At 41.6% G+C, this 25355-nt stretch overlaps 1 protein-coding gene across 1 annotated transcript in view; it reads right to left on the bottom strand.

Annotated features, from left to right (window-relative positions):
* LOC124795990 overlaps positions 1-24024 on the bottom strand; it is a 91550-nt gene extending 67526 nt beyond the window's left edge. Inside the window, exons 1-2 of the mRNA XM_047260071.1 lie at positions 23989-24024; positions 17424-17576 (exon numbers count right to left, since the gene is read on the bottom strand). Coding sequence (XP_047116027.1) covers positions 17424-17576; positions 23989-24024 — 189 coding nt within the window. The remainder of the gene's footprint in view (positions 1-17423; positions 17577-23988) is intronic.
* Between the last annotated feature and the right edge of the window lie 1331 nt (positions 24025-25355).

Here is a 25355-nt window from a genome sequence, read left to right as displayed (position 1 = left end):
TGCAACAATGGTAGTACATGGAATAGTATAAACATAAAGAATTTTCCCAGGGAAAACAAGCTTCACCCTGTGGACTTTATTTGACCCTCTAGAGACTATTTTGTTGGACAACTTAAAAATTAAATTCTTGAGGAAATTTTTAGATGGGGAGGCACCGTTATGAGCTAACTAAAGTATACATACATATATGACTTTCACAGAATTTTAAAAATGATTTGTGAACAAATTTTGGTCCTAAACTAAATAAGCTAGGAACAAATCAGAATTCTTGAATTGTCCATGTTTCGAGGAAGTTAGCATTTGCATGAAAGGTATTCGTGAACAGTAACTTAAAAAACTTGTACACTTAGACACACTATTAGGTGAAATAGTACAAATAAATGCATCAAAGAGGCAACTGCTATATAACGTATAGTGTGGGTTAATATACGTACCGGATGACTATGTTGAACAATTTTTTAAGATATTTTGCTTAAATAGATATGTTATGGGAACTAAATGAGGGACAGAGGGATAGGCAAAAGGAACATGGATTTTATCACAATTGGGTAGGGGGGAGGGGGGGAGGTGGCTCAATGATCATCATGGAGACAGAGACAGAATAAACGATAACAGGAACAATTCTCATGATAATAGGAATGGGAGGGACAACCAAGGGAATGACAATTGCAGGGATGCTGACATTAGAAATAATAATATGAATGTTAGGCGTGGGACTGATGAAGGGTGTCATGAGTAAAGAAGTAGATCAATGGGAGGGTAACGACAAAAGGTTTGATGAGACGAATTTTGTAAACAGATGGAATCAATCAGAAAATTAAACTTCGCATGGGGAGCTTGTCGGTTTGGGGTGAGAAAAAACAGATCCCAAAATCAGGCTCATAATGTTAGGAGAGTAAGATGTAATCTTCAGAGGAGTTACACGGTAGAGATTACAGTAGTTGACTCCAAGTAAATAAGACGAAGTTTAGCAGGAAATTTTGGGAAGATATATTAAGGGAAATGAATGAGGAAGAGAATAAGAAGTAGAGGGATGACACTGATCTTGATAACGACGTCTTCATGGACTTACTTGATGAATCTTGTAGCAATAACAGAGTTCTGACTGAAGCTCCTAGACATGATAATTGTAATAAGTTTGGTTTCGTGAAGTTAATGAATGATATAGAGACATAGAGAGAATGGTGAACATATTTGTGTTGAGGGTGAATGTGTTGAGGCTGAGAATCATCTACTTGAGAGGGCAGAAGATATGATAGGCAGTAGCTATGATGATAATGTGGTGTTGATGATGCTTGTGCTCTGAATAGTGATGTTATTGATGAGGATTTAGGTAATGATGCCGTTGGTTATGTTCTGATGTTGAAAAGTGATGATGAAACTGTGTTTTATAAAGAATTTGATGGGAAGATTTATGTCACGATCAAAGAAGAAAGAACGTTGAAAGATGATGATAAGAGTACAATTGTTAGTCTTGAGATGGTTTAGTGAAGAATAGGGAAGTACTTAATGATCCGCTTCTACCAGTTAATATCAGTGAAATAGTGTCCACTTATTCTGATGTTGGTAAGCAAAGTGAGGTGATTAGTGATACGATTTTGATGGTTTCTTCTGATATTTTGATAATATTTGCAACGGTACTGATTTTTGCAAGAAATTTTTTCAGGATATGTGGATGAGTTTTGAGGCTAATGAAGAGCCAGCAGATTACTTATAGTTTTGGAAAGCTTACAGCCTGTGAAAAGTGGAGAGTCTGTAGATAAGGAATAAGATATGCGTTTCAGAGAGACAGAAGAGGATTTGTTGTATGAAGATAAAGACATTGATAACTATGATGTACAGGGGAGTCCATATACACTGAAGAGTCAAAGAAACTGGTACACCTGCCTAATATCGTGTAGGGACCCCGCGATCATGCAGAAGCGCCCCAACACGACGTGCCATGGACTCGAATAATGTCTGAAGTAGTGCTGGAGGGAACTGACACCACGAATGCTGAAAGGCTATCCATAAATCCGTAAGAGTACGAGAGGGCGAAGCAGGTTGCAGTGTATCACTGATATTCTCAATAATGTTCATGTCTGGGAAGTTTGGTGGCCATCGGAATTGTTTAAGTTCGGAAGAGTGTTCCTCTAGCCACTCTATAGCAATTCTGGGCGCGTGGAATGTCGCACTGTCCTGCTGGAATTGCCCAAGACCGTTGCAATGTACAATGAACAGGAATGGATGCACGTGATTAGACAGGATGCTTACGTACGTGTCACCTGTCAGAGTCGTATCTAGACGTGTCAGGCGTCCTATTTCACTCCAAATGCACACGTCCCATGTCTTTACAAAGCCTACACCAGCTTGAAGAGACCCCTGCTGAAATGCAGGGTCCATGGATTCATGAGGTTGTCTCCATACCGGCACACGTCCGTCTGCTCAATACAATTTGAAACGAGACTCGTCCGACCAGGCAACATGTTTCCAGTCATCAACAGTCCAATGTTGGTACTGACAAGCCCAGGTGAGGCGTGAAGCTTTGTATCTTGCAGTCATCAAGGGTACACGAGTGAGCCTTCGGCTCCGAAAGCCCACATAGATGATGTTTCTTTGAATAGTTCGTAAGCTGACACTTGCTGATGGCCCAGCATTGAAATCTGCAGCAATTTGCGGAAGGGTTGCACTTCCGCCACGCTGAACGATTCTCTTCAGTCGTCGTTGGACCCTTTCTTGCACGATCTTTTTCCGACCGCAGCGATGTCGGAGATAGCATGTTTTACCGTATTTCTGATATTTACGGTACACTCGTGAAATGGTCGAACCGGAAAATCCCCAATTCGTCGCTGCCTCGGAGATATTGTATCCCATCACTCGTGCGCCGACTGTAACACCACGTTAACTCAAATCTTGATAACCTGTCATTGTAGCAGCAGTAACCGATCTAACAAACGCGCCAGACACTTGTTGTCTTATATAGGTGTTGCCGACTGCAGCGCCGTATTCTGCCTGTTTACATATCTCTGTATTTGAATCCGCATGCCTGTACCAGTTTCTTTGGCTCTTCAGTGTACTTGTCTACAACCTGATGATTGGAGGGGTAACTGCCTGGTCGACCCTGGAAGTCCTATTTGTGGAATATCAAAAGAGCTTAGAGGCAGAGTGAAATATGGGGAGAACTTTGCTCCTCTAACTGGAGTCAAAACTAAAGTTGCCACTGTGAAAGTAGTAAAACAATTACCAGACAAGTTTATTGTTTTTTCCAGATAAATGATGTTTCTTTTGGGCAGGGGTGTTTAGTGATTAAGGAGTTGAATGAAAGTTTAATACTGGGAATAATCTGGATTGTCAAAGCTAAAGTTGGTTTTAATAGGAATGAAGTGAAATTATCATTTACAAATCCTAAGAGCGGAATTTCTGGGGAGGTAGATAATGTCATAATAAATAATAGTAATAGCAATCAGATCAGGAGGCAGAGGAATTTGGTGAGAGAAGATACTATGAGGAATATTTTGTGATGGGGAAATGATTAATGATTTTTATAGTGAACTTGTATCAAAAAAGATAGGGGAAGAAAATTTGAATACAGAGGAGAAAGAGGAACTATAAAAAGTTTTATGACAATATACCTACATGCTTGATGAATGACCAGGTTGAGTGAAGAATTATAAATGTAAACTAAAGTTGAAACCTCATGACTCATTTTCATTAAGCTTTATGGTGTACTTAGCTATCGGAGAAAAGCAGTTGAAAGGAAGTTGCAGAAAACATAAAAATGGAGAACAACGGAAAGGCGTTGTAGTCAATATAATAACCTGTTGGTGGTAGTTTCTAAACAAGATGGTGAGATTAGGCTAGCTCTGCACTCTAGATATTTGAATAAATACTTGGAGACAGAGACTGATCACCCAGAAAACAAAGATGAGTTAATGAATAAAGCTGAGAATGTAAAATACATGACTAGTCTTAACGATACTTCCGGTTTTGATCACGTAGAATTAGAATATGACTCTAGAAAGTATACTGCACTTTCACAAAATGGTTAGTGTTTTCAGTATTGTGTGGTTCCATTTGGGTTCAACGTTTCTGTAGCTGAATTTATTACATGGTTAGATTTTTGTGTGTGTGTGGGGGTGGGGGGGGGGGGGGGGAGAAGAACTGGAAGGATCATATGCGTAGTTAAGAGAAACGAAGGAGAAATTGAGACTAGGAGGTATAACTTTGAAGTTAGAGAAAGGCAAATTTAATGTTATACAACTTAATTCTCTTGGCCACAGAATAACAGAGGAGGGAATTATGACTGACAATGGGAAAATCAACGTCAATGTAGAATTTCCTAAGACTATGCCTAAGAGAGTTCTAAAATCGTTCTTTGGTTTTGTGGGTTTCTATACACGGTATGTCAAGCTTTAAGTGCACCTTTTTTTTGCTTAAACCATCTCCTGGAAAATAATGATATATGGGAATGGAGTGAGGAGAGTCAAATTGCCTTTGATGAGAAAAAGGAAAAACTTAGTAAGAGTGAAATTCTACACTGATCAGATCTTTCTTTTCCATTCTGTTTAATGACTGATAGCAGCAATTCAGGCTTGGGTGTTCACTTGTTTCAGGAAAAAGTAGTAAATTGTATTACAGAACATCATTCAGCTGCATTCGCCTGAGGAACTTTACGGAAAGGTGAGAACTATTACATCATCACAGAAAAGGAGCTATGAGCAACATTCAGGAGTTATTTACTTGGTCATGAAGTTAAACTTTATACGGATTATAAAGCCGTATGTTATATATACTCAGAAATGTAAATTGTATCATGTGAAGAACACAATGCTATTTTACTTGGAAAGCTCTGTCACAGAAAGGAAGAGAACTTATGCTGATATGCTTTGTGTGGAAAGAAAAGGTGTATTTGAATGTAGACGTTCTACACTGAAAAAATATTGACAGTTTATTGTATCTTTTAGCAGTGGGAAGAGACTGATGGTTGATAGGCTGTGATTTGAGAAATGATATACTGATAACTGGCAATAAAATCTTGTATAGGGGGATCTATAATTCTTTCACTAAATGTTATTTTGATGTGAAAGATTGAGATATGAGTTGTGCTTGCCTGTCTCGAAATGAAATTTAAGAGATATGTTAGATTTGTCTGCCTTGATCCAACACAATCGAAAATGAGTTACATTAATGAAGAAGACTGGTGCTTTATTATATAACAGAAGTTGAAAGAGCTACGTCCTATACATAGTATTACTGTTTCACATGACTGATCGATTCTAAAGGATGTATTGTTTGTGTTGTAATTACTGTCATAAGTGTGACTGTATAAGTTATTATACTTTGTTAGCTGTTTTGTGGATTGCCTGCAAAACTTTTGACCTACCTGTGAGTGTACAATGCTTTCGGGAGTATATTGAAAAGTAATAGTCATTTTTTCATATGGTTTCGAAGCTAATTTGTATCGTTCGATCATCTGCCACGTCATTAGATAGGACCCATTATGTAATTTCATCTTTTGAGTTCCGCAACATGATTTTCAACAACTTCATGCCATAGTATTAGTTAATAGTACGTCTGTCCATTGGTAGAGACATGTACCGTCGATTTGTTTAGTTGCAGTTAGCACTGTTCGCTTACAAACAACTGAATAACAAAAAAAGCAGCAAGTACATACTGTTTTATGAAATATAAAAACCTGTAACAACTCTATATGTCATACTGTCAACTTGTTACACTATTTTTAATATAACAACATTTAATTTTTTCGATTACTGTAATTCACAACACAAAACTAAATTGAGGGTGTAGCTAAACAAAGTATTTATTTAGGCTACTGAATTGTATATTGTAATCCTATCTACACTGTTGGCATGTTTGAAGAAGAGAACACGGTAGGAATACTTAATAAATGTCTGATTACTGAGTGCTGATTGCACAATTAATTCGTAATTACTGCAATCATCAAGTTCTACCTTGGCAGAGCCTGGAAGCCGAACCGCCTGTGTCAGTGACCTGTAGACTGCTAGTTAGGGGGAAATGCTGAGCGAGCTGCGGCGGACACAGAAGGCATCGCAGCGCAAGGGGACGGCCAAGTGCCCAAGTGTGCAGCCAAACCATAATGACATCGTGGAAGCCGAGAGATACCATCTTACTAGTGACAAAGTAAGTTTTCGTAAAGATTGCTAGGTACAACGCAGCAATAAGTATTCAGGTGTCAAGGCATCAGGAAAGAGCCTCTGAAAGGTGAAGTTGCGAAAGTGTGAATTCACTAGGAGAGCTGGCAGTGATGGTAAACCTGGACACATGATGTCGTAGCCATCCCACCGCTGTGGAGTGGACAGAAAACACCAACATAAATGCCCACCTTTCTTAATAAATGTCTGATTGCTGAGTGGGCCAACTTCCTGCTGCATAGTCTTAGCCCTTGTGTCAGCTATCCAGCGTGAGGGAAGGCTATGGAGGTCGAAGCTTAAGCACTCCTAGCTGCCTTCGATCGTCTATGTAACAACGAGTCTCGGTGGAAGGATGCTGCACTGGCAACTTCCGAGACAACACTGGTGGGTTGCAGATAATGCCATCACCCTACAGGCCTGCTGGAAGTTTGACCTGCGTGACCTGGACACTGTCCATCCCCCACCTTCGAGACTTCGAGAAGAGTTGCACTGCTATTGCTCTTGCCACTCCTGTGGCAGACACCGATGCTGCCGGATCCTGTCTGCTAAACAGGAGCTGTGAGCCACTCCCTGCGAGCCAGAGAGTACTTCAGAGGAACCTGGGGCCTGCCTCCTGAGTGTGAATCTACGACATCAACGAGTGCACTTTGGAGATCACTACGTGGAGCTGGAGGCCGCCACAGTTCTTGCGTCGACAGCCGCCCCATGATGTAGCAGCCGGCACCCGAAGCTTGTTGTGCTGGCGATACTCCAAGTCGTGTGCACACTGGCATTCATCTGCTGACGAGGCGCTGCTCTTCCAGCCCGACTGTGGCGTAGCCACAATATTGTATAACTGCCTAATAAATGTGTTATTTCAATGATTTCTTGGCGCTCTCAAGCGTAACTAGGTCCTCACCACCGCGACCCACCTGGTTCTCTGCTGACGACTGTAGGAGTCTGAGACCAGGTTCCTGTAGTAGTTTTAGTTAATATAACAAAAATAATTAGCATTTTTTTATCTGAATTGTTTCACTTATTTTTCCACGAAAACGACAGATATGTATTTGACCTTGTATCCTACTCCATATCTTTCAATTGTAATCACCGAATGATAACATTTTCTGCAATTTAGATCAACTTCTGTGATTGTAATTATCGAAGTTACTACAAGTAGCAGTGCTCTGATTGTTAACAAACGTGTATAAGACCTGCTAGAAATTGTGGGAGGGGGCCAATATATTGCAAATTTTGAGCTGCAATGTGTGATGTACCATCAAGTCAAGAAATAAACAACATTCAGAGTTCTAAATTTGCGTACACCTGAGTCTCTTTTTGACTTTTCACATTATTAGAGATGCTTGGTGTTCTCTGGCTTGTCATCAGTTAAGAAACGTACAGGAAGAATCAACTGCAGCTGAACAACGAAAGGAAGTTAAATTCGCACCAACATTTTTTCAAACAATCTGAATTACACCCGTTCGACTTCAAGAACTTTTATTCGCTACCTCCTTCAAGATTAATATTCGTGAAAATTTTGATTTATTTATTTTTTCGACAGTTATTATTTCCAGCAAGGCGGTTACGCCGCACAGTCTGAGTCCTCTTGTGCAACGCAAGCGGCCTGCTCTGAGCTGCACCTCGTACTGGAGTCGCATGTTTCCACCACCGTAGGCAGGTACGCAGTTGAAGGATCGCCTATACAAACCATTACCTGCAAAAACAGAGTAATGTGCAGTAAGAAAGTGTAATAAATCCAAAAAAATAACAACTGATAATTCTTAGTTTGATAGAAATACTTATTACAATCACCTACGTTATAAAACACTCTTTTTAAAAAATAAATGAAAATGGCAGGGGTATTTCGTATCTGGTGGAGCGCATACCCCCTACGAATTATGGAACTAAACCTTGTTAGCAAGTTCGTTAGAGATTTCTGTCTTCTTCTTAACGTAACGATCTTAATAGAAGAGTGGTGAAATGGAGCTCGAGAAAAAGCCTTTTTAGGATTTCTTCAATTTTATTTTTAAATTACTGTGTGACATCACAAATCATCATTTTAAATTTCGTACGCAGTGTTTTGGTTCTTTTGCCCTGTGATCTGCAGCCCCCTTAGACCAAACATTCTTTGGCTGTATAATTGGGAATTTTTCATCAGAGTCTCAGGGATAAAAAAGTATAACATACACTTACGGACTACAGAGAGCAGTATTTAAGTAAACTTAGATATTCACTTCCAAACATCCACAAAAATCGTAGGCTGGATTCCAAAAGTTTTGAACCTCTGACCGAATTCACGATGCGTGGAGTGACAGAAAAGGCGAGAAGCAGGAGCACAGCAATCAAAGTCAGAATACTGTCTCTCCCCAATTAATCTCTCTTCTTCTGTAATGGTGCTCTTCCTTACGGTACCTACAGACATTGGGTCTGACGGGTCGGGATTTAGCTGTCTTTCACATCAAATTTTTCCGTAAGCGTTTAGGAATTCGTGATTCTGTTTCCATCCAAGTGAATTCTGCGAAAGGTCTCACCAACCGAAGTTACATTAAATGTACAGATATCGGTGGCAAATTCGTTTTTTTAAAAGAAACTAATTTCTATTATTAGTATCGTAGTTGTGAAAGAGATTAATTCAATGGTTTTACAGTCTTCAAAATCCAGTTAGCAATTCTGTGAAAATTATAATATTTATAAATTTAGATTTATCACATTTAAACATTTAGCCAATATCTGTCTTAGGCAGAAGTTCGTGATTTCATCTCCAATTATGGAAATGGGCCACAAGGGATAAGGTGGAAACAGAGTATTGCACAGCCGCGATGCTTGTACAAAAGGGGCGCAGAGGAAATGTAGCTTTCATTTTGCCTGCATCGCTCACGTTTGTCGAGTGCTGGTTAGTCTGAAACTATACGATGTGTCTGAGAAAAGTAATGAGACTTATTTTTGTCTCCGAAAGTTTTTATTTTTTCCAAACACCAATATTGTCCTCTTCTAAGTACACTATGTGATCAAAAGTATCCGGACACCTGGCTGGAAATGCCTCACAAGTTTGTGGCGCCCTCCATCGGTAATGCTCGAATTCAATATGATGTTGGCCGATCCTTAGCCGTGGTGACAGCCTCCACTCTCGCAGGCATTCGTTCAATCAGGTGCTGGAAGGTTTCTTGGGGAATGGCAGCCCATTCTTCACGGAGTTCTGCACTTAGGAGAGGTATCAATGTCGGTCGGTGAGGCCTGGTACGAAGTCGGCGTTCCAAAACACCCCAAAGGTGTTCTGTAGGATTCAGGTCAGGACTCTGAGCAGGCCAGTCCATTACAGGGATATTATTGTCGTGTAACCACTCCGCCACAGGCCGTGTATTATAAACAGGTGCTCGATCGTGTTGAAAGATGCAATCGACATCCCCGAATTGCTCTTCAACAGTGGGAAGCGAGAAGGTGCATAAAACATTTATGTAGGCCTGTGCTGTGATAGTGCCACGCAAAACAACAAGGGGTGTAAGCCACATCCATGAAAAACACGGCCTCACCATAACACCGTCTCCGAATTTTACTGTTGGCACTACACACGCTGGCAGATGACGTTCACCGGGCATTTGCCGTACCCACACCCTCCCATCGGATCGTCACATTGTGTACAGTGATTCATCACTCCACACCACGTTTTTCCACTGTTCAATCGTCCATTGTTTACGCTCCTTACACCAAGCGAGGCGTCGTTTGGCATTTACCGCAGTGATGTGTGGCTTATGAGCAGCCGCTCGACCATGATATCCAAGGTTTCTCACCTCCCGCCTAGTTGTCATAGTACTTGCAGTGGATCCTGAAACAATTTGGAATTCCTGTGTGATCGTCTGGATAGATGTCTGTTTATTACACATTACAACCCCTCTTCAACTGTTGGCGGTCTCTGTCAGTCAACAGACGAGGTCGCCCTGTACGCTTTTGTGCTGTGCGTGTCCCTTAACGTTACCATTTCACTATCACATGGGAAACAGTAGACCTAGGGGTGTTTAGGAGTGGTAAATCTCTTATACAGACGTATGACACAAGTGACACCCAATCACCTGACCACGTTCGAAGTCCGTGAGTTCCACGGAGGGCCCCATTCCTGCTCTCTCACGATGTCTAATGACTATTGAGGTCGCTGATATGGAGTATCTGGCACTATCTGGTAGCATAATGCACCTAGTATGACAAACGAATGTTTCTGGGGGTGTCCGGATACTTTTGATCACATGGTGTAGTTCCCTTCGACCCGGCGGAGTCGTTGTTCCCAGTCTTGGTAGCAGCGCTGAAAGGCGTCAACAACTGGTACGGACTTTATCATATCAACATATTGGTCACATTCGTTTGATTCCTGACACGACGGCGTTTCTAACACATCTTTCAGTTTCGGAATTTCGGGGAAGGAAAAAAAGTAACAAGGACTCAGATCAGGTGAATTGGGAGAAGGGGGTAGGGTGGCGACTGTGGAAAAACGGAAATGGCTTTTGAGGTGAAAAGTTCCGTAGTGTGAGTATCTGTGTCACATGGGGCGTTGTCATCATGCAACATACACTTGTCTGCAGTGTCCCATCTTACTCGATTCACTCTTTTCCTGAGCCTTTCAAGGTTATCTTTGTAAAACACTTGGTTGACGGTTTGTCCTGGAGGAACAAACTCTTATGCTCTTTTCGCCAACTGTCCAAAAAAAAAATATCAGCAGTGTTTTGATCTTTGATTTTCTCATTCGAGCTTTTTTCGGTCGAAGAGATGTCTCAGTGTGCTATTCCTCACTTTGCCGTTTTGTCTCATGGTCGTACTAAAAACTACAAGATTCATCACTTATGATAACACGCTGAACCATTCGTGGTCATTGGCAATCCTCTCAAGAAGATCAGGGCACACATTTCTTCAATTGCCCTCCGTTTTGTGGTTTTTCGGCATCATTTTGGCAAACACCTTTCGTATGTGCAAACATTCGTTCAAAATTTGATGGACAGTGAAAATTTTTAAGCTGAACAGGTCTCACATCACCCATATTGTTAAACGTCGGTCTGATCTCACAAGAGCACACATACGTTCGATGTTTCCGGCGTTATTTGAAGTTGAAGGTCTCCATGAGCGAGATTCATCTTCAACATGTTCTCGGTCTACCAAAAATGATTTGTGCAAGCGAAAAACTTGTGCTCTTGATGAGGAATGTTCCTGTAGGCCTTATTCAACTTTTCAAAGGTCACACTCGCGGATTCCCCAACTTTAATACAAAACGTGATTGCATAACGTTGTTCTAAATTTCGCTGTTCCGTTTTTTTGACACACAACAAAACACAACTTCACTGATGGCGCCATCAAAAATCACATGATGGCTCTACGGAGCTGAAAGTCGGACTGAGCATCTGGAAGGGATGAACTCACTGGTTAAACAAGCAGAACAATATAGCGTTTCCAGATCCCTTGCAGTGTTGACAGTCTCATTACTTTTCTCAAACACCTCGTAAACGTCTTTCAGAAGCAAAGCGAAGTTAGGTGTGCCACTTCTTCATGTAGAACAGAGAAGCAACGCTAAGAGAACAGTTGAGTTTTACGCTTAAAGGTATCGCGATATAATTTTTTCAGCAAGAATCACTCTTCAGCGAACGTGTAAAATATTCTTATATTAAGAGCACTGGAATACTATTTAAAGAGTAAGGAACAAGCCTGAAACGAGCGAACGAAGTAGTTGTTGAGTCAACAGTTGACGACAATCCCTATGTAATCCCAAGAGGAAGTGCGAGTGCTTGCGGAATAAGTCAGGCCAGTGTTGTTCGCATTTCCCGCTCAGACAGTTTGCATCCGCACCATGTGTAACGTCACTAGCAGATTAACCAGCGGGACTGCAGAGGACACGTGGACTTCTTCCGCTTTGTTTTGATGTTCAAGCTTGAACATTAGAGGCAGTGGAGCGTGAACATTTGATGTGCAATTATTGGAGACTACGAGATTGACCATACTTCATCGAGGAAAACTTAAGGGGTAAGAGAAACATACAATTTCTTACAAAGTACAGACGGTTCTCGTAGAGGAAGTACCACTTGAAATACGTAGATGTATGTAGTACCAGCACGATCGGTGACCGGCGCACTACTTGCTTGTGGCTTGGAAAGCGCTCTCTCACGTCTTTCCTGGATGTTGGGTGGGATGTGAAGATGTTACAAGTTCCCACAGGTTCGCCAGAAACGACACCACTAGACTTTTTTCTCTAGGGTAAGCTCAAGGCTGAAGTCTATGTACACGTTTCGACGCCGAAACGGATTTAAAACGTAGCATGTGCTATGTGCATGTGCAATGATATGTAAGGTACCGCTTCAGTTCGCCCAAAGCTCCTGGCGCGAACAACTGCAAACGCATATGAGTGTAGACTGTGGGCATTTCAACACTTAGTGACATACATGGTATGCTAGGCCAGTGCTTATGGCCACATTCTTTTGTCATTTTCTTTTGGTGCTGTTAGTGATGTCGTTATGCAATGTAAGTATGTATCTTGACAATAAACTCATAATATGAAATTATTATTCAATAATCGTTATATATCAGTTCCCTGTTTCACATATCTATTCTATTTTTGAAGCACTCTTTTCTTTCAAGGCTGTAGTAGAAAAAATAGCATAACTGTTACCGCAGTTAACTGCTCAATCATACTTGATGCATGTCCTTCGGCTCCCAGTCATGAGAAGGGGGCAGACAACGACTAGTGCAAAGTCCCAAGCGACTGGAGAAAAGCACAGGTGACTACTGTACATCAGAAGGGTAAAAGAACGGGCCAAAATATTCTTAACATCGTCGTCCTCATGCATTCCTGGATACATTCTGAGTTCGAATATAATAAAACTTCGCGAGACGGAAAAGCTTCTGTCTACGAATAAGCACAAAAAATGGTTCAAATGGCTCTGAGCACTATGGGACTTAACTGCTGTGGTCATCAGTCCCCTAGAACTTAGAACTACGTAAACCTAACTAACCTAAGGACATCACACGCATCCATGCCCGAGGCAGGATTCGAATCTACGAACTTTGCGGTCGCGCGGTTCCATACTGTAGCGCTTAGAACCGCTCGGCCACTTCGGCCGACGAACCAGCACAGACTTAGAAAGCATCGCTCATGCAAAACGCAGCTTGTCCTTTCCTTACATGGATGAAGGACTGAAACCAGATTCCATGTTCTTTGATTTCCGAAAAGCATTTGACACGGTGCCCCACTTCACACTGTTGACGAACGTCCGAGCATTCGGATTAGGTTCCCAGATATGTGAGTAGCTCGAAGACTTCTTAAGCAGTAGAACCCAGAACGCAGACATCGACGACGAGCGTCGATCAGAAGCAAGGGTATTGTTAGAAGCGCCCCAGGTAAATGTGATAGGACCACTCTTACTCTCTGTATACGAAAATGATCTGTCAGTAGGGATGAGTAGCAATTTACTGCTGTTCGCTGACGAAGCTGTGGCTATGGGAAGGTGTCATTGCTGAGTAACTGTAGAAGCATACAGGATACTTCGACAGAATTTCCAATTGATGTGCTGAATTGTAGCTGGGCCTAACTGTAGAAAAACGTAAGTCACTGCGGATGATTAGAGAAAGAAGCTGTAACATTCGAATGCAGCATTGTTAGTGTGCCGATTTGCACAGTCACATCGATTAAATATCTGGGCGTAACGTTGCAATGTTATATGAAATGGAACGAGCACATCAGCTTGGTAGTAGGGAAGGTGAATGTCGACTTCGGGTTATTGGGAGAATTTTGGAAAAGTGTAGCTCATCTGCAAAGGAGACAGCATACGAAACCCTACAGCTACCCATTCTCGAGTACTGCTCGAGTGTTTGTGATCCCCACCACTTCGGATTAAAGGAAGACATCGAAGCACTTCAGAGGCAAGCTGATAGATTTGTTACCGGTAGGTTCGGTTAGCATGCAATTTTTACGGAGATGTTTCATGAACTTACATGGGAATCCCTTCAGGGAAAGCGACGTTCTTTTGACGAGACACTACTGCGGGAATTAAGAGAATCGGCATTTTAGGCCGATTGCAGAACGCTTCTACAACCACCATTGTACATTTCACGTAAAGACAACGAAGGTAAGATGAGCCGAATTAGGGACCGTACAGACGCTTATACACAGTCATCTTTCCCTCGCTATATTTCCAGTGGACCGGGAAAGGATACTACTGTTAATGGTACGTGGTATCCTCCACCATGCACCGTGCGGTGGCTTTCGAAGTACGTATGTATGCAGATGTAGTGGTGGGATCCCTTTGCTAACAGCCATCGTTCCATAGGGACGTAGAGCTCCACAGCTGAATGCTTCGCAAAAATGTTTGTCTCGCAGAACTTATAATCTACAGCTATCGAGTCTCTTAAAAATCGTATAAACAGTGTATATATGTCTACTAATGATCTGAAAAATATACACTCCTGAAAATGGAAAAAAGAACACATTGACACCGGTGTGTCAGACCCACCATACTTGCTCCGGACACTGCGAGAGGGCTGTACAAGCAATAATCACACGCACGGCACAGCGGACACACCAGGAACCGCGGTGTTGGCCGTCGAATGGCGCTAGCTGCGCAGCATTTGTGCACCGCCGCCGTCAGTGTCAGCCAGTTTGCCGTGGCATACGGAGCTCCACCGCAGTCTTTAACACTGGTAGCATGCCGCGACAGCGTGGACGTGAACCGTATGTGCAGTTGACGGACTTTGAGCGAGGGCGTATAGTGGGCATGCGGGAGGCCGGGTGGACGTACCGCCGAATTGCTCAACACGTGGGGCGTGAGGTCTCCACAGTACATCGATGTTGTCGCCAGTGGTCGGCGGAAGGTGCACGTGCCCGTCGACCTGGGACCGGACCGCAGCGACGCACGGATGCACGCCAAGACCGTAGGATCCTACGCAGTGCCGTAGGGGACCGCACCGCCACTTCCCAGCAAATTAGGGACACTGTTGCTCCTGGGGTATCGGCGAGGACCATTCGCAACCGTCTCCATGAAGCTGGGCTACGGTCCCGCACACCGTTAGGCCGTCTTCCGCTCACGCCCCAACATCGTGCAGCCCGCCTCCAGTGGTGTCGTGACAGGCGTGAATGGAGGGACGAATGGAGACGTGTCGTCTTCAGCGATGAGAGTCGCTTCTGCCTTGGTGCCAATGATGGTCGTATGCGTGTTTGGCACCGTGCAGGTGAGCGCCACAATCAGGACTGCATACGACCGAGGCACACAGGGCCAACACCCAGCATCATGGTGTGGGGAGCGATCTCCTACACTGGCCGTACACCACTGGTGATCGTCGAGGGGACACTGAATAGTGCACGGTACATCCAAACCGTCATCGAACCCATCGTTCTACCATTCCTAGACCGGCAAGGGAACTTGCTGTTCCAACAGGACAATGCACGTCCGCATGTATCCCGTGCCACCCAACGTGCTCTAGAAGGTGTAAGTCAACTACCCTGGCCAGCAAGATCTCCGGATCTGTCCCCCATTGAGCATGTTTGGGACTGGATGAAGCGTCGTCTCACGCGGTCTGCACGTCCAGCACGAACGCTGGTCCAACTGAGGCGCCAGGTGGAAATGGCATGGCAAGCCGTTCCACAGGACTACATCCAGCATCTCTATGATCGTCTCCATGGGAGAATAGCAGCCTGCATTGCTGCGAAAGGTGGATATACACTGTACTAGTGCCGACATTGTGCATGCTCTGTTGCCTGTGTCTATGTGCCTGTGGTTCTGTCAGTGTGATCATGTGATGTATCTGACCCCAGGAATGTGTCAATAAAGTTTCCCCTTCCTGGGACAATGAATTCACGGTGTTCTTATTTCAATTTCCAGGAGTGTAGAATTTCAAAACAGATAATTGCTGTGGCCATTCCTAACGCGTGAAACACACGGTGCAGCAGGCGACAGGCAACTGGCGTGGCCGCCTCTTTGACACAGAGGAATAGGCTCTCACTGCGCTCTGGTCGAGAATGTATTAGGTTAGAGCACAAGTAGCGTTTTCGTTTTCCATGTTGCTATTCCAGCTGCTATAGGTTTATTTACCGACTTTAATTTTTTTTGTTTGTAATTCACTGTTGCTATTTGAGTTTACGTACTGCCATTTTCTCATTTGTAGATTATGAGTGTAGCTGTGAACGCTAGAAAATGGAATGTCAAGTGGAGAAATCGAAACATTTCTGACTTATTTTTCCATTTGAGTTCATATAGGGGTGAAAGCAATGGAGGCAGCCAGAAACATTTGCACCGTGTATGGGAACAATGCCATTTAACAAAGCACGGCAAAAAATGTTTTGTGCTTTTAAGGAGGACCGTTTTGACATTAATGACTCTCCACTTTCATGAAAACCTTTTGGGTTTTATTATGGTTTAAAAGCACTCGAGAACTGGGAGATGTGATCATTCCACCACGGTGCGACATTTGCTTGCTCTGGAGAAGGTTCAAAAATCAGGTGTACGGGTACCGCATGCTCTAACCCAAAATCACAAAAATCAACAGGTGCCAATAAGTGCATCTCTGTTTGTTCGGCATCAATTGGCTCTTGAACAACACCGACCATTGCTGTCCCGTGTCGCTACTATTGAAGAGAAATGGTGTCTTTATGCTAACAATAGAAAAAGAAAGGAATGGTTAATCCCAAACAAAGCAGCAACTCCCTGTACAAAGACGTGAGCATCCACAAAAGGTAATGTTATACGTCTGGTGGAACAGCGATGGCATGGAGTATTACGATATTACGACTTGGTGCCCTGACGTATAATCATCACTGCTGACATTTAATGTCAATAACTGAGACGTCCTTGCAGACGCAAACCAAGAACAACGACCAGGAAGACTGCATGAAGTGATGCTTCTCCACAACATCCGCCCGCATTCTGACAGACTGACAAAAAACACTATACAGGACTTTGGCTGGTTATTCACCTGGCCTTGCGCCCTCAGATTTTCATCTTCTCCGTTCTCTATCGAGCAATCTCCAAAGAATATCCTTTCTGGATGAAAATGCCCTCCGAACACGGCTCAACGAGTTTCTCGTCTCAAAACCATGTGATTTCTACAGTCGCGGACTCGAAAAGCTATCCCAGGGTTGGTAGACTTGTAATTAGTGAAGGAAAAGCCATTACTGATGGCTAAGGTTTCGGTTATGTGTACCCTTTGTGTTTATTAATCTTACGGAAAAACGCTACGAACTTACACAGCAGCCCAGTATCTCTGCTCATTGGCCAATTTACTTTGCACGAGCCTTGGCCACCTAAAACCCGTCGGAAACAGCAAACTTACCTGCGAGCAGTCGCTGGTGCAGATGGTCTCATTAGGTGCCGTGCAGATTGCCCACGGGGTGACGGTGGACAGCTCCGGCGTGGTGATTGCCCACGGAGACACCTCTGGCGTGGTGACTGCCGGACTGGTGTGGACGGCACTCAGCAGCTGCAACTGGGAAACGTATGAGCTCTACACAGTGTTTCACAACAATCCACAGCAGTTCCAGTGTGTCTCACAGTTCTGTCATCGAAATGATACTCAAAGTGCGATTCCGGAAACTTTATATTGCCGGTCATTGGAACAAAAATATTGCACAGCTTGCATACTGGGTATGCTTTAAGACACATTTAACTGGATTGTACACACGCTAATTACATACTCAACTGCCAATTGTTAAAAAGGCAGCTAGGAGAAGGAGATATTTAGACAGTTGTACTTTGCGTGTAACCAATAGATTTGAGCAACTGTCAGAGTTTAATGGAGAGGAGCCTTTTGTATCTGTAGTTGTAGGAAACATGCAGTAGTCCTCAGCAGTTAGGAAGCCTAAGTCAGTTGCAAATTCTAATAGACAAAAGAAGGTTCTGCTGCTAGGTAGTCGCATGGCAGAGGTGTGGGCCAGCAGTTTCAGGAAGTGTTGAATAGTGAGTACCAGGTCACAAGCATTGTGAAGCCTAGTGCAGCGTTGGGTCAGGTAACTGACAACATAGGGGAGTTAAATAGTAATTTTACGAAAGATGATCAGGTAGTAATTGTGGGTGGAGCTTAGATAGTCTTGACCGGGACGAAGAGTGTGATGTAGGTGGTGGCCTGGTAAAGATAGCTACTCAAACAGGTAGCACTACTGTGCAGTTCGTGCAGCTGCTTCAGCGTCATGATCGGCCTCATCTTAATGCTGCTGTTACATGTGTTAACATGGGCTGGAGAAGGCGCTGATGGTCATGTGGTAGTTGGTGTTAGAGCTGCACCTTTTTTGGATTGAAGACAGCTGAGAGGTATCCCTTCTTAAAGGAAGTCCCTCTAACAAAGGACTCACCTTAAGAGGAGACTAGATATACAAGTAGTGAAGGAATTAGTATATTTCATCAAAATATAAGCGGTATTAAAGATAAAGTTAGTGAATTGCTTGTAGATATTGACTCTGACATTATTGGTATATCAGAGCACCACCTAAATACTCGTAATTTGACAATTCAGAGGCTTCCTTTACCAGGCTACAGATTAGCTGGCTGTTTTTCAGGGAGTTCTTTGCGCAGTGGCGGATTCGCTATGTACGTAAAAAACAGTATTCCATTTGAGTCCGTAGACGTATCTCGGCATTGCACTGAACAGGTATTTGAATGTTGTGCAAGGGCAGTTGAATTTAGTAAAACTAAACTTCTAATTGTTGTTGTTTATAGGTCTCCTAACTCAGACTTAAGAGCATTTCTCCTCACGCTACAGAGGTTCCTTGGTTCACTTTATAGGAAGTACCAGAAAGTAATTATACGTGGTGACTTCAATATTAATTTTGTATGTGATTGTGCAAGAAAAAGGATGTTAAAAGATCTTCTAAATTGATATGATCTGATGCAGAACGTGTTTTTTCCAACCAGCATGCAGGTGAACAGCAGCACAGCCACAGACAATATTTTTATTCATTCTTCGTTACTAGATGGCCATTCTTTTAATAAAAGGGAAAACGCCTTTCAGACCACGATGCACAGATTTTAATACTAAAAGATTTTTCTACTCAAACAACCGTTATATATAATTACAAACTATGTAGGAAAGCCAATCCAACGGTAATAGTGAGTTTTTTAAACCTCGTTAAGCAACAAGAGTGGCAGGATATTTATAGTGTCAATAACATAGATGACAAATACAATGCTTTCTTCAACACATTTATCATCCCATTTGAAAGTTGCTTTCCATTAGAACGTTATAAACAGGGTACTAGCAGTAAAAGGCAGCCTGGGTAGCTGATTAGTGGGATAAGGGTATCATGTCGAACAAAGTGGGAATTGTATCAAAATGTTAGAAGTAGTCTCAGTCGAGCTTCAGTAGCCCATTACAAACAGTTCTGTAAGGTTCTTAAAAAATTTTTATGAAGGCGAAGAATACGCGATACGCAAATAGAATAGCTAATTCACAGGATAAAATTAAAGCCATATGGTCAGTCATTAAGGAAGTCTCTGGTCAGCAGCACAAGGTCGACGATATAAAGTTAGTTCGTAGTGAAAATATTTCTGTTACTGATAAGTCAGACATATGTACAGTATTTAACAATCACTTTCTGAGAATTGCTGGTGAATTAAACAAAAACTTTATTTCTCCAGGGAATCTTATAACTCTCTTAGAAAATGCCTTTCCGAGACTGGTGTCTGAAATACTCCTCTGTGATACTGGCAAGGGGGAGATCGACTCAATAATTGAATCACTGAAGACTAAGGACTCTCATGGATACGATGGAGTGCCTAGCAGAATATTGAAGTGCCGCACTGCGAACGTTAGCCCTGTACTTAGCCACACTTGTAATTTTTCCTTTAAGAACGGTCAGTATCCTGAACGATTAAACTACTCATTAGTAAAGCCGCTTTATAAAAAGGGACAAAGGGATAACGAAGACAATTTTAGACCTATTGCTATGCCATCAGTGTTTGCTAAAGGTATTGAAAACGCTGTGTATGTAAGGATAATTGATCATTTTATTTCACATAATTTGCTATCATATCTACATTTCGGTTTTAGAAGTGGTTTAACAACTGAAATTGCTTTATTCTCTTTTCTCTGTGAGGTACTGGATAAATTAAACTAAAGGTTTCGATCGCTAGTCATCTTTTTTTTATTTAACTAAGGCGTTTGATTGTGTTGATCACAAAATATTGCTCCAAAAGTTCGACCATTACGGAATACGTGGAATAACTCACAATTGCTTCACATCCTACTTTAACAACAGGCAGAAAAAGGTCGTTATTCATAGTGTTGAGAATGGTTATGATATTGGGTCTTAGTGGGGCATGGTCAAATGAGGGGTGGCCCAGGGATCAATGCTGGGACCTCTCCTGTTCCTTATTTATGTAAATGATATGCCCTCTAGTATTACAGAGGATTTCTGTTTGCTGGTGACACTAGCTTAGTAGTAAAGGATGTCGTGTGCAACATTGGCACTGTTTCAAATAGTGCAGTTCAAAAGTTCATGGTTTGGGGGAAAATAAATTAGCGCTACATCACAGCAAGGCTCCGTTTTTACATTTTCTAACACAAAATTCAACAAAACCCGATGTTTTAATTTCACACAATGGGCTTATGATTAGTGAAACTGAACAGTTCATATTTCTTTATGTTCAGATAGACAGTGAACCGTAGTGGAAAGCCCACATTCAGAATCATGTTCAAGGACTTAATGTTTCCATTTTTACTATTTGATCGGTATCTGAAGAAAGTGATAGTTCGACACGGAAAGTATTCTACTTTGCTTATTTTCATTCGCTTATGATGTATGGTATTATATTTTGGGGCAACTCTTCCCATTCTCAATAGATATTTTTGCCTCAGAAACGGGCAGTTCGGGCAATAAGTGGTGTCAGTTCGTGAACCTCTTGTCAGCCTCTGTTCAGTAGTCTGATTATTCTGACATTAGCCACTCAGTAAATATATTTTTATATTTTCGTTTCTTGTTAACAGTACCAGCTTATTCCCAGGAATTAGCAGCTTTCACTCAGTTAACACTGGGCAGAAATCCAATCTGCAATTGGAACGCACTTCCTTGAATCTTATGCAGAAAGGTTTCGAGTATACTGCTGCATCCGCTTTCAATAAGCTACCACAAGAATTCAAAAATCTTAGCAGCTATCCATGTGCTTTCAAATAGAAGCTCAAGAGTTTCCTCATGGGTCACTCCTTCTATTCTGTTGAGGAGTTCCTTAAAAAATTAACCTGATTCCTGCGTTATATTGGTGAATGCCTTTGCATAAACTTTTGGCTTGTTTTTTTTTGTTTCATAAACATTTTATTTTATCTGTAATTACTTTTATGTTGCAATTTCATGCTGATACGTTGCATGTCTTTGGAGATTTGCTCCTCACTTTGGTCTTAAAGAATTAGACGTGTAAAATGAAAAAAAATAAAAGAAATTCTATTGCCTCATATTACTTTACAATTGAAATAAAAAATATCTGACACTTTGAAAACAAGTGAGAGTCAGATATAATTAATGCTCGTAATCCCAAAGCGGAACATAAAATTGAAGAGCGACAAATCTACGGTTTTTGTGGGTATAATACTTATCTTTTAATTCTTTCTGATCGTTGTCGTATCTTCAAGTGCTTCTCTTCGGGTTTTCATGTTGATTTAGTTGGTATCACCAACGAGTCAAATAAAGAACTCTGGATACTCTATGTGTTTATTGCCCTGAGATTCTATTAGAATTTCAATGGACCCAACATTAAACTTATCCATGTCATATGGATCTTAATGAACTGCAACGCACACTGAGACACAGCATTAACATACATGCAGATAAAAACTTAGAATCAGCCATTCATAAAACAGTATGTAGTATCTGCAAAGCCCTCTACGTAAGTCACACTGGGAGAGAATTCCAAAAAAGATACAACGAACATGTAAATGCCTATCACACTAACAACTATAATAAATCAGCGTCAGTCACAGACATAAAGAAAAGGCCGCCAATTTCATGATATTGCACGTGAACTTCGTACGTTAATAAAATGGGCAATGGGCACCAAAAGGACTTAAATTAAGAATTGTAAATATTCACTCATGGCACAGTACATGGAGACATGTTGCTAAGTGATCAACTTGAAAGTAATAGTATTAATTTCCTTAAAAACTTCTCCAGTGCTGAAGGCCTCTTTCATTGAAAATGTTATTTTCAGCAGCTACTCAATTTGTGCCATGACATAAATACATCTTGATACAAAATTCTCTTCACTGTACACGACTGTTTTAGCAGCAGAAACTAAACTATCTTAGATTTTAAGACACTTTGGATTGAAGTAAACAAATGATTGTAGAAGTGTTACGTTGTGATGTATTTGTTACTGTGCTCTGTGTCCCAGACAGCGAAATTACCAAAAAAAATTTAAGTAAATGCGATAACAAAATGAATAGTCATGCTTATCACATAATGTACACTAACATATTTATTTTCCTGCTGAGGCGCTTTTTCGATACATAAACTCACTGGCACACACACCAAAGAAAACTCACCCCACTTCACTTCATATTAATTCCAATGTAAAAGTAAATGTAAATGCACTTGATGATGGCAGCTTGCTGCCAATACGCATCGAGGTGATAAAATATTAATAACAAATAACTGCTGCAGTAAAATTACTTCATAAAAAGGATCCAGTATATGTTGCCAACATAAAATATGTCATGCAAACACACTGACAGCTACACATATTACAAATATGGCATACATGGCCGTCTGTAATTCACAATTACTAGATAACTTGTGTTAGTTATCGTTTTCTTAAATCAAGGTGAAGGCCAATGTAAGTGGACCACTTGAATGTTTATGTGAAAAAAGTTTGTAAGATATTGATTCAACTGGGTCGAGGTGAGAATGGTACTGTTAGACACACAAAGAAGCGAAAGTTACTATAATATTACAAAAATAAACATTGAATGGGCTATTGTTGTTATGATTATCAAACGATAACATTTGATCTGTGGAATAGAACTCTGAAATAAGATTTTGTGTAGCACTCTTGTTTGAAAAAATGCTCATGTCGCTGTTTTCAATAATTCATTTTAAGTAAACTACCATCTTTTGTAACGTACCTTGACTTCTTGCTCCGATTGTATTTGTGCATTTATTCCAACAGATTGCCTGCTAAAAGGTGTCTAAAAATAAATGATGCAGTATATTCACATGAGTGGGATTGCGTTAAGGTAGTGCCTCCCTATGAAACGTATTATCTCATTATGAATAGAAAAAGTCTAAAAAGTGTGTAAGGGTGTTGCAGGGGAGGTTGTGCTCAGAAATAATACTGGAGGAAAAAACTCGATACATTGCACCGTTGTCGAGTTATGTGGCATTGAAGTCAGCGAGTCAGGTTGTCGTGGGTGCAAATTCTAGCAGCCTGCCAGAGATGGCATCGCGAAAAGTGTTCTTCGTATGCTTTTCTCAGACCGTACAAACGTAGCTTTTGCTCATCTAGCTTCAGTTTCTCATTTCCGAAAAAATCACACCCAGTGATATCTGTGCTTTACAGCATTCTAGCGCGTCCAAGTGTTTGAATTCGCATATACAACAACTTGATCGGCGAACGTCAATGCTATATAACTCGAATCAGCGTAGCGTATAGAATTTTTCTCTTAAAAATTATTTTTTTAGCTCAACCTACCCTGCAACATACTTACAAGCTTTTCAGACTGGTTGTGACAGCCCTGTGTAGTAATTATGCAGCATGCGAACCATAGGATACTTCCCCCTGCCACAAGTTAGATGTTTGTCATGATGGTTCTCTAAATAAAGGATAAATCTAGTCCTTCTCTCACATTGGTGTAACTTTCTATTTGCCTTAGATGTTAACAAAGAGTTGCAGCGTAACAAGATATAAACTTCACTTACCAGCAACGCAATCTGTACAGCTGTCGCCAGCGCCATGTTAGCGTGAATGACTTCGGATGTTTCGGTCCAGCTGATTAAATACTTATGATTAGCCTTGAGTTTATCAATATCCACGAGATTGTGTTGGTATCAGTGGAATCACTGCACAACAGTTTTGAAGTTTTGACAACGATATTGAAGCTGTTGATGCAGTACGAGGAGGACGGGATTTACGAAAGTCTGCCTAGGTTTATAAACGAAAATTTATTATGTGGAATAAACCAGTCTACAGTAGTGATTTATATGGCTTCAGCACATGAGACATTCAACTGACATGCAATGTTTTGTGGATCTCAAGCAGGCCTCTTGCACAAACGAAAAATCGAAGAGTTGTGTTATTAGCATCACTCCAGCTATTACTCTGACACTCTTTCGCCGTTTTATTTATTATTACTTTACCAGACAACCATTTGTTCCCTTTGCATATACTGTAGTATCATGCTGGCTTTGCAATAAACAAAGCTCCTTCGGAAATTGATAAAATGAGATGTGATAATGATATAAGTGTAATATGGCTGCATCGCTCTGCACCTAGAAAGTACTGTGATAGAAAATTTTATTTCATATTTGTTTCACGTGCACGTAGTTCGTTCAGCTGTATGTTTATTATGTAGCCCAAAGTTAATTTTTTTCACAAATGCCATAATAAAACATTTTATCTGGTGCCATCAGTAGGAATATTACCTTCAAACAATTTTTCAGAGCCGCTTTTGCCACGGTAATTCGCTTTTGGCAAAGCACATTTTCTTCGCTAATTGTGTGCCTGACATAGTATTAAACTGTTATACAGTACGAAACAATGTTTTACTATTGATCAGTTCTGCACATTACAGTCGCAGCTGGTCGTAGCAGATGATTTCCTCCGATGTTTTCTTTCCTGAAACTTGACTTCCCACCTTCACAGCTTTAATTCCGCTAATGCTTCTGTCTTTCTTTCCAAACTTCACAAAAGTCCTCCTTCATACTTAGCGGGACCAGCACTCCTGGAAGAAAAGACCGTGCGAAGAAAACGGGTTAGCCACAACCTAGGGGATTGTTTGAAGGTTGAATTTTCACTCTGCACAGGAATATACGGGACTGAACTTCGCCGGCCGCTGTGGCCTAGTGGTTCTAGGCGCTTCAGTCTGGAACCGCGCTGCTGCTACGGTCGCAGGTTCGAATCCTGCCTGGGGGATGGATGCGCGGAATGTCTTTAGGTTGGTTAGGTTTAAGTAGTTCAAAGTTCTAGGGGACTGATGACCTCAGATGTTAAGTCCCATAGTGCTTAGCGCCATTTGAACCTTTTTTTTTTTTTTTTTTTTTTGATTGAACTTCCGGGAAGATTAAAA

The sequence above is a fragment of the Schistocerca piceifrons genome, chromosome 4 (genome assembly GCF_021461385.2).
Source record: "Schistocerca piceifrons isolate TAMUIC-IGC-003096 chromosome 4, iqSchPice1.1, whole genome shotgun sequence".
Taxonomy (NCBI): Eukaryota; Metazoa; Arthropoda; class Insecta; order Orthoptera; family Acrididae; genus Schistocerca; species Schistocerca piceifrons.
This window is presented reverse-complemented; position numbering and strand designations above follow the sequence as displayed.